The 10,337-nt window shown below is 52.2% G+C and overlaps 1 protein-coding gene across 1 annotated transcript; it reads left to right on the plus strand.

The window, feature by feature from the left end:
• Positions 1–1,002: 1,002 nt before the first annotated feature.
• On the plus strand, positions 1,003–10,081 carry LRRC14 (leucine rich repeat containing 14). Its single transcript, XM_083144984.1, has 4 exons — positions 1,003–1,121; positions 1,835–2,198; positions 2,407–3,048; positions 9,217–10,081. Exons 2-4 carry the CDS (start codon positions 1,870–1,872, stop codon positions 9,779–9,781), a joined length of 1,536 nt encoding a protein of 511 aa, XP_083001110.1. The 5' UTR covers positions 1,003–1,121; positions 1,835–1,869; the 3' UTR covers positions 9,782–10,081.
• Positions 10,082–10,337: the final 256 nt, after the last annotated feature.

Raw genomic sequence — 10,337 nt, forward strand, 5'->3', positions numbered from 1 at the left:
ACCCGCCCGCATTTAGCGGGAGTATTATCCCGCTTTTGATCCTTCCTCCCGGTCTCCCGGAAATGTGTTGAATCCTCCTGGCTTCTTAGCCTGCCTGGCAAAAAAAGTGACGGCGCATACGCAAGTCATTAAGTGCCGGGGATGACTTCGCGGCTGTCCGTCTGCCGGCCGGGGTTTTGTTGGCAGTGGCCACAGCCGCAGCGCAGCATGGGGCGGCCATGGGTGCAGGGGCGGCAGAAGGCAGTGCCACAGATGAGCTGGTAAGCTGCAGTGTCGGCTAGCGGCTTCGTGTAGGGATGGCCGTCGACCATCGATGATGATAAAACATTGATGGTTTATGGCCGATGTCAAATAGTTTTGACATCGATGGGGGAAAACCAGATAGTTTCCCACCATCGATGTCAGGCTTAACAGAATAGTTTCGATTTTATTTTTTCATCTAGGGGCCGGGACACGGAGCATAGCTCCGCCCCGACACCCGTGAAGCCCCGCCCCTGTATTTTGATTGGCCCAGAGGCCAATCTTTCAAAGCAAATGGATGGCCATCGATGGTCATCCATTGCATACTTATACACCATCGATGGTCAGTTGCACTTTTGCCATCGATGGCAACCATCGATGGCAAAGGCAAGGATGGCCATCCCTTGCTGTGGCTTCCCTCCTGCTGGTTTCTTTAATAGGGTTCCTTCCCTTAAAGATAGTGCTACGGTACTCTCTCTCAAAATGTAATTTGGATAGCCCCGCCCATGGTCCCGCCCCGGTTTTGTGCCGTAAATGGGGCGGGGCCATGGGCGGAGCTATCCAGATTACATTTACGAGCTCCCACGCCCCCTAGTTACTGTAATTAGCTGCCCTCTCCCCGGTCTCCGGCAAATGGGAGAAGTCGGCCAGTATGATATAATACAGTATGTGTGGAGACTGAGAGCAACATTGCAAGGGCACAGCCCTGCCACAACAAAGATGGCGCCGCGGATGCTCATGTGACGTCATGCTGGCTGAGCCAATCAGCGAGCTAGTTTCTAGCTGTGCGTCCTTCCGGCTCCGGTGTTTACTAGATCTGTATACGGCGCCGAGCTGGGATCTCACCGGGGCGAGCGGAGGGAGATGCGACCGCACAGCGAGTGAGTGCAGCCGCCAGGGGGAGCCCCGGGGCCCAATTACCCCCCCCCCCCCCCCCCCCCCCCCCGTGCCGCATCTGTCTGCGCCTCGCCTACCTGTATCCAATCTACCTGTGCCTCCCATTGTGCCCAATCTGTACCCAACCTACCTGTGCCTCCCATTGTGCCCAATCTGTACCCGACCTACCTGTGCCTCATCACAGTGCCTCCCCCTGTGAGGCTTGGCCGGGGCGGCGCTGGGAGATGTCAGCACCTCCCAGCGGCACATTTTCACGGCAGTGAACAGGATCTGGGTCACGCTGACCTAGAATACCCGTTCACACTCACAGCATCCCGTGTTGATCCCGGAATGCTGAACACGGGATGCGGTGACAAGACCCTTTCACACTGAGCTAAATCCCGGGTTGATGAGCGTTCATGTGCAAAACGCTGGATATTTTTGCAAGTGTGAAAGGGGTATATATAGACAGTATTTTGCTGTGTTCATTGTAACAGCTGGCCTGCTATGGCAGTGTGTGCCATAAAAAGCATAGATGCTGGCATGATGATGGTACTGGCAGATAACACACATCACCCCTACGTGTGTGCAAGCATTGGCCCGTGCCGGTAAATTGCTGCCTCTCCTCCAGTGTTGGTGGGTAGATCCCACATGGGTATGGGTGCTTGTACCAACTGGAGCCACCACCTTCAGTTATACCATATTCTTGTGTTCTCAGGTGATGATCTCGAGGCTCGGCTGACAGACTGCGCCATGCAGACCCTGGTATTCATCTGCGCCCAGAAGGTTGTGTCCGATCACGCCTCCATCCGGAAGGCCTTAGACTTTATCCCTGAAGAGCTGTACCCAGTGCTGTTCAAGTCGGCATTCCTGGGCAAGAAGACCCTGGTGCTCCAGGACCTGGTACAGCGATGGCCATTCTCTGTACTGAACTTCCAGAGACTGCTGCAAGGCGACAGAGACAGCACCCCAGGCCAGCTACGGGAGAGTCCCAGCAAGCTGTGTGTGCAGGCCGTGATACTGGGTGTCATGGGCTGTCTGACCGAGGCGCTGGCCAAGGAAAAGGGGCGGAGTCCTGCTGGGTAACTATACTATTCAACACATGTTTCCAGGAAGTGAGACAGGATTGGCGGTGTGAGCTTGTTTATGTTATATGGTCACATGATGGTATGGGGAGTATGCGCTGGCTCTGAATCATGTGACCTAAATAGGAAGAGCCTATTGGTGTGCAAAAGTATCATTTCAGTCTGACAATATGGCAATCTACTGTTCCTTCTGCTTTACCTACAGGAAGCAGAGACTGCGGCTCCTGGACATGACTGGGACGCACGATGATGGCCTGGAGCAGGGACCGGACACTATGAGCCTGTGGTCGCGCACGGTGACGCTGGCTAAGGCCTGCATTGACAGCTACAAGCGCTGCCATGATGAAACATCGCAAGTATCAAAGCGGAGGAAGGGACACGGCGACGCAGCTCGCGCTCTTCTTCCGGCTCAGGACTCTGTCTACGTCCAGGTGCGAGTAGACCTCTTTGTCAACAGCACATCCTACGGTGTCCTGCGGGAGGCGCTGCTGGTCAGTGTGCACAGCCCTTTGCGTTTGCAGTGCAGGGATCTCCGAGCGGAAGAGCTGTCTCTACGAAGCACTGTAGGGTTACTGGAACTCTTGAATCCTGCAGGCGTCCGACAGATAGACCTGAGGTTCAATAACTTGGGTCTCACTGGCCTGAACGTCCTGCTCCTATACATGACCAAGTTCACCAGCCTGCAGAGCCTGAAGTTACCGTACAGCAACGTAGACGTCCGGCGCCTCTCGCCGGACATGGAGGTGGCCATGCAGAACTTTGCGTCTCAGATCGGTGAGCTGTCCTCTCTGAAGGAGCTGAATCTGGGCTCTTCCCGGCTCTCTGGCCGCCTGCGGCAGCTGCTGGGGTAAGATGTCTGGATGTCATTATTCTGTAGAGTTGCTGGATGTGTGGGTTTGGGTGGAGTCCATCTGGCATTTTGGTGGCTGCAAAATTCCAAACTTTGTATTTTATTTTGGTCACCTAATTCCCCCTCAAGCATAGAAATGCACTTTTTTATACGTGCCGGATGACTGACAGACAGTCGGGACTCCTGACTGTTAAAACCCTGACACTTGGGGTCCCGACGGCTACCGGCTATTCTTCCTTGTGGGGGTCCACGACCCCCACAGAGGAAGAATAGATTAGGTGGCGAGCTTAGTGAGCCTCTGTGCCCGCAGCTTTGTTGCGCTCCCCCCCACGCTCTGAATCCGGGCAGTCAGGATCCCGACGTCGGCTAATGACTGTCGGGCTCTCATACCACACCCCTTTTGTATCGCATTACCCTTCAGCAGCATACCATACAAAGCACAAGTCTATGGGTGCCCTAGATATAATCCTATAACTGAACAAGTAATCTTATAACTGAATACTTTTTCCTGACATACATCATAGGGGTACCCCAGACGAGACAACCCAGTATATGCTATGGAGTTCAGTAATAGATTGAATGTGCCAAGCAGGTGTTCCAGACTACAGACCCTTCTACCCCGCATGCGATACATGTCGCGCGACTCTGTGGCACTGGGTCTCTCGTATATGACTTTTTCTGGTAAAGCGTTTGGTACTTGTTTCCTAGCACGGCCACAATCGCGGGCATCATGTGCCTTAACTTTAAGGCACACGATGCCCGCGATTTCCTTTGAAAAAAGCACAACTCGGGTACATTGCGTCGGGCGTGTGCCTTAAGAAGGCACACGACGCGACCGACGCGATGCCCATGATTTCCCCATAGGCTTCAATGTTAAAATATTTTAACATTGAAGCCTATGCGCGCCCGACGCGATGCCCCCGATTTCTCCATAGGATTCAATGTTAAAATATTTTAACATTGAAATTGAGTCCATTTAACATAGGAAAAAATGGGAAAAGGCCCAATATGGGCCATTTCTCATTGGGTATGGCCCCGTCATGTGTGTAAAAAATAATGGCCCCCCATTGTGGCCGCCACCCCCACGATTGACACGAACCCGAAGCGTGGCGAGCGGCGGCGGTGCGCGTCCTCCGACCTTTTCATTCCCCTACTATCCACGTCGGCGTGGAGTTGAGAATAGATTAGTGTAGCGAGCCACCGAGCCCGAAGCGTGGCGAAGCGTGGCGAGCGGACGCGGATACCTGTCAAGCCGGCGAGGGACATCCCTCGCTGCACTCGCCACGCTTCGGGCTCGGTGGCTCGCTGCGCTCGCCACACTAATCTGTTCTCAACTCCACGCCGACGTGGATAGTAGGGGAATGAAAAGGTCGGAGGACGCGCACCGCCGCCCCTCGCGGGCTCGCTGTGCTCGCCACGCTTCGGGTTGGCGTCAATCGTGGGGGTGGCGGCCACAATGGGGGGCCATTATTTTTTACACACATGCCGGGGCCATACCCAATGAGAAATGGCCCATATTGGCCCTTTTCCCATTTTTTCCTATGTTAAATGGACTCAGTTTCAATGTTAAAATAATTTAACATTGAACCCTATGGACACGATGGACCCGATTTCTCCATAGGCTTCAATGTTAAATTATTTTAACATTGAAGCCTATGGAGAAATCGGGTACATCGCGTCGTGTGCGTTTTGGTATGCACCTGACGCGACCGACACGATTTTTTCCGACACGACCACCACGATAGAAATCGTTGTGGCCGTGCTAGGAAACAAGTACCAAGCGTTTTATCTTCGTACAAATGCTACATTACGGTTTTCCACGAAAACACTGTAACGTTCCATTTCTTATGCTATTACAGCCGAATATCCACATCCCACATATTATTTTACTCATCAGAAGCTGCTTGAGCATCTGAAAAGCAAATGAAATGCTATTTAATGTAAAAAGTCACATTGGTATATGTGGCCTAATTCTTGTTGAAGTTCGCTGCTTACGGAGCGCTGAAACGCTGTTTCCTGTGTCCTTCGGAGAAATCTTTCGACAATCGTCAATCATCGAACGATTGCTCCTGCCTTTGTAAAATATAAAAGTGTCTGCCAAAGACTGGACGGGCGCTTACGTCCCATCCCAGCCGGCATCTGCCTGCCTGCGTTCCCATCGTCCAGTGCCGTTTCCACCCTCGGCCCTCTCTCCCTGCAATGATTGGTCCGGCATGTGTGAACTCACAAAAGGTGTTCGTGCCGGGGTCTGCGTAGACCCCCAGCCATCGGAACAGGGCCAAATTTGGCCCTGTCCAATCGTTGTCGAATCAACCCCATTGTGTGCTTATTGTAAAACTTTCTTCGATAAGGGCACAGCTTTTTATATTTGCGTTTGACGAACCCTGTGGTGGGTCACCGTAGTGCCTGAGTGGGAGATCTGCCATTTGGGGATGGGGGGGGCGGACAGTATAATCCGCAACGGAAAGCGCTGTAATTATTTCTGTGCTATCACCGCCAGCCTGGCATTCTGAGGCACCAAATGTAGCCTTATTTAGAGGATAACTGATCATGGATGAAGCCTGATTGGTCTCTGTGGTGCATGGAAGTTCTGTGTGGAGCGAGGTGAGGGATTGCTGATTGGCTTCTGTGGTGCATGGAAGTTCTGTAAGGAGTGAGGTGAGGGATTGCTGATTGGCCTCTGTGGTACATGGAGGTTCTGTGTGGAGTGAGGTGAGGGATTGCTGATTGGTCTCTGTGGTGCATGGAGGTTCTGTGTGGAGTGAGGTGAGGGATTGCTGATTGGTCTCTGTGGTGTATCGAAGTTCTGTGTGGAGTGAGGTGAGGGATTGCTGATTGGCCTCTGTGGTACATGGAGGTTCTGTGTGGAGTGAGGTGAGGGATTGCTGATTGGTCTCTGTGGTGCATGGAGGTTCTGTGTGGAGTGAGGTGAGGGATTGCTGATTGGTCTCTGTGGTACATGGAAGTTCTGTGTGGAGTGAGGTGAGGGATTGCTGATTGGCTTCTGTGGTGCATGGAGGTTCTGTGTGGAGTGTGGTGAGGGATTGCTGATTGGCCTCTGTGATGCATGGAGGTTCTGTGTGGAGTGAGGTGAGGGATTGCTGATTGGTCTCTGTGGTGCATGGAAGTTCTGTGTGGAGTGAGGTAAGGGATTGCTGATTGGCTTCTGTGGTGCATGGAGGTTCTGTGTGAGGTGAGGGATTGCTGATTGGTCTGTGGTGCATGGAAGTTCTGTGTGGAGTGAGGTGAGGGATTGCTGATTGGCTTCTGTGGTGCATGGGAGTTCTGTGTGGAGTGAGGTGAGGGATTGCTGATTGGTTTCTGTGGTGCATGGAGGTTCTGTGTGGAGTGTGGTGAGGGATTGCTGATTGGTCTCTGTGGTGCATGGAAGTTCTGTGTGGAGTTAGGTGAGGGATTGCTGATTGGCTTCTGTGGTGCATGGAAGTTCTGTGTGGAGTGAGGTGAGGGATTGCTGATTGGTCTCTGTGGTGCATGGAAGTTCTGTGTGGAGTGAGGTGAGGGATTGCTGATTGGCTTCTGTGGTGCATGGAAGTTCTGTGTGGAGTGAGGTGAGGGATTGCTGATTGGCTTCTGTGGTGCATGGAGGTTCTGTGTGAGGTGAGGGATTGCTGATTGGTCTGTGGTGCATGGAAGTTCTGTGTGGAGTGAGGTGAGGGATTGTTGATTGGCTTCTGTGGTGCATGGGAGTTCTGTGTGGAGTGAGGTGAGGGATTGCTGATTGGCTTCTGTGGTGCATGGAGGTTCTGTGTGGAGTGAGGTGAGGGATTGCTGATTGGCTTCTGTGGTGCATGGGAGTTCTGTGTGGAGTGAGGTGAGGGATTGCTGATTGGTCTCTGTGGTGCATGGAAGTTCTGTGTAGAGTGAGGTGAGGGATTGCTGATTGGTCTCTGTGGTGCATGGAGGTTCTGTGTGGAGTGAGGTGAGGGATTGCTGATTGGCTTCTGTGGTGCATGGAAGTTCTCTGTGGAGTGAGGTGAGGGATTGCTGATTGGCTTCTGTGGTGCATGGAGGTTCTGTGTGGTGTGTGGTGAGGGATTGCTGATTGGCCTCTGTGATGCATGGAGGTTCTGTGTGGAGTGAGGTGAGGGATTGCTGATTGGCCTCTGTGGTGCATGGAGGTTCTGTGTGGAGTGAGGTGAGGGATTGTTGATTGGTCTCTGTGGTGCATGGAGGTTCTGTGTGGAGTGAGGTGAGGGATTGCTGATTGGTCTCTGTGGTACATGGAGGTTCTGTGTGGAGTGAGGTGAGGGATTGCTGATTGGCCTCTGTGGTACATGGAGGTTCTGTGTGGAGTGAGGTGAGGGATTGCTGATTGGTCTCTGTGGTACATGGAGGTTCTGTGTGGAGTGAGTTGAGGGATTGCTGATTGGTCTCTGTGGTGCATGGAGGTTCTGTGTGGAGTGAGGTGAGGGATTGCTGATTGGTCTCTGTGGTACATGGAGGTTCTGTGTGGAGTGAGTTGAGGGATTGCTGATTGGTCTCTGTGGTGTATCGAAGTTCTGTGTGGAGTGAGGTGAGGGATTGCTGATTGGCCTCTGTGGTACATGGAGGTTCTGTGTGGAGTGAGGTGAGGGATTGCGGATTGGTCTCTGTGGTGCATAGAAGTTCTGTGTGGAGTGAGGTGAGGGATTGCTGATTGGCTTCTGTGGTGCATGGAGGTTCTGTGTGGAGTGAGGTGAGGAATTGCTGATTGGCCTCTGTGGTACATGGAGGTTCTGTGTGGAGTGAGGTGAGGGATTGCTAATTGGCCTCTGTGGTGCATGGAAGTTCTGTGTGGAGTGAGGTGAGGGATTGCGGATTGGTCTCTGTGGTGCATGGAAGTTCTGTGTGGAGTGAGGTGAGGGATTGCTGATTGGCTTCTGTGGTGCATGGAGGTTCTGTGTGGAGTGAGGTGAGGGATTGCTGATTGGTCTCTGTGGTGCATGGAGGTTCTGTGTGGAGTGAGGTGAGGGATTGCTGATTGGTCTCTGTGGTGCATGGAGGTTCTGTGTGGAGTGAGGTGAGGGATTGCTGATTGGTCTCTGTGGTGCATGGAGGTTCTGTGTGGAGTGAGGTGAGGGATTGCTGATTGGTCTCTGTGGTGCATGGAAGTTCTGTGTGGAGTGATTTGAGGGATTGCTGATTGGTCTCTGTGGTACATGGAAGTTCTGTGTGGAGTGATTTGAGGGATTGCTGATTGGTCTCTGTGGTGCATGGAGGTTCTGTGTGGAGTGAGGTGAGGGATTGCTGATTGGCCTCTGTGGTACATGGAGGTTCTGTGTGGAGTGAGGTGAGGGATTGCTGATTGGCCTCTGGTGCATGGAGGTTCTGTGTGGAGTGAGGTGAGGGATTGCTGATTGGCCTCTGTGGTACATGGAGGTTCTGTGTGGAGTGAGGTGAGGGATTGCGGATTGGTCTCTGTGGTGTATCGAAGTTCTGTGTGGAGTGAGGTGAGGGATTGCTGATTGGTCTCTGTGGTGCATGGAGGTTCTGTGTGGAGTGAGGTGAGGGATTGCTGATTGGCCTCTGTGGTACATGGAGGTTCTGTGTGGAGTGAGGTGAGGGATTGCTGATTGGTCTCTGTGGTGCATGGAGGTTCTGTGTGGAGTGAGGTGAGGGATTGCTGATTGGCCTCTGGTGCATGGAGGTTCTGTGTGGAGTGAGGTGAGGGATTGCTGATTGGCCTCTGTGGTACATGGAAGTTCTGTGTGGAGTGAGGTGAGGGATTGCTGATTGGCTTCTGTGGTGCATGGAAGTTCTGTGTGGAGTGAGGTGAGGGATTGCTGATTGGTCTCTGGTGCATGGAAGTTCTGTGTGAGTGATGCGGTGAGGTGCGGGATTGGTTATAGTAGGACTGGGTTAATGTAAGGACAGGAGCGTAATGAGGGAGGGTTATTAATCATTGTTGGTTTATTGGTGGGGTTATTATTAATGACTGAAGATTATGAGGAAGTTGGTGACTGTGGGAAGGCTCATTCTGGTTATTATGTGGAGAAGTGGATGATTGGGGTTTGGTATTTTATTGAGACTGTCACTTGCATTAAATGGGGAGAACAGAACTTCTTGGAGAGTTGGCGGCTGCTTTGGGATAATGATGCCTCGGATCATCTTGGGGTAACGCTGCCTGACCTATGATAAAATCTGTTTTCTTCCTTGCCCTTGCAGAAGTCTTCAGACGCCGCTGGAGAGCTTGGAGCTGGCCTTCTGTTATCTCCTCCCTGTGGACCTATACTATCTTTCCCAGAGTATCCACATCTCCACGCTCAAGAAACTGGATTTCAGTGGGAACAACCTCTCGGAACTCCTCCTGCAGCCCTTCCAGCAGCTCCTCAGTACGGTCTCTGCCTCCCTCCTCCACCTGGACATTATGGAGTGCAAGCTGACTGACGCCACCCTCTCCACGTTCCTTCCCACTCTCTGCCGCTGCTCCCGTCTCCGATACCTCGGACTGTTCTGTAATCCCATATCTTCTCAGGGCCTGAAGACCCTTCTACAGAATTGTGTGCACATGCCAGAGCTAAAACTGGTGGTCTACCCGTTTCCACTGGACTGTTGCACCTTGCCCTGGCCGGTCTCGTCTACCTCGCTGTTGGACAGCTTGTTTGACCAGGAGAAACTTGTGCGGGTTGGGGCAGAGCTGCAAGAGCTGCTGGTTAGAGCGGAGAGGACGGACATCGTGTGGACGACGGACATGTGTATGCACCGGGCTCTGGATTACTTGAATTTATAGCAGGATTGGCTCGTTCTCCCGGACGCTGAGGATTCTGGAGAGACACATCTGGCTACCATCTCCGTTATGCCAGGGAGTCGGGCCAAAGTCTGAAGTTAGGACGGAACTGCGGCCTTATCTAGTGCTAGTGCCAATATGATGAACTTGTATGTTGTGCAGAGATGAGCTGGTGTCAAACCAGCTGCCTACTCCACGTTTACACACAATAACCAATCAATATGTTGTCTTAATCCGTGTTTATTTAATGTTTTACCGTTGATTAAAGAATGGCCATTGTCAGCGTTAGCCAGATTTCAAGTACACCTTACGCCAGGCTCATTTTGTTATAGCCGTTCTATGTTATGACACCCTATTATTGGGGGTCCATTTCTTCTTGTCATGTACTGGGGGCACGTGGTTTAGAAACCACATGTGCAGTGATCACTTACTGCGCAGGATGATTCAGGGATAACAATCAGATGAAGATTGGGGCGTTATCATGGCATTCTCCCTACTGGCCTGTGAGGGATGCGTGATAGAAGTAATCTCTATACAAGGTTTAGGGGGTATTCAATCT

This window comes from Crinia signifera, chromosome 5, assembly GCF_055691185.1.
Source record: "Crinia signifera chromosome 5, ASM5569118v1, whole genome shotgun sequence".
Classification (NCBI taxonomy): domain Eukaryota; kingdom Metazoa; phylum Chordata; class Amphibia; order Anura; family Myobatrachidae; genus Crinia; species Crinia signifera.

Coding starts and splice junctions, on each gene's coding strand:
- LRRC14 (XM_083144984.1), top strand. CDS start 1,870: ATGCAGACCCTGGTATTCATCTGCGCCCAGAAGGTTGTGTCCGATCAC. Junction 2,199..2,406: donor AAGGGGCGGAGTCCTGCTGG/GTAACTATACTA, acceptor CTTTACCTACAG/GAAGCAGAGACTGCGGCTCC. Junction 3,049..9,216: donor CGCCTGCGGCAGCTGCTGGG/GTAAGATGTCTG, acceptor TTGCCCTTGCAG/AAGTCTTCAGACGCCGCTGG.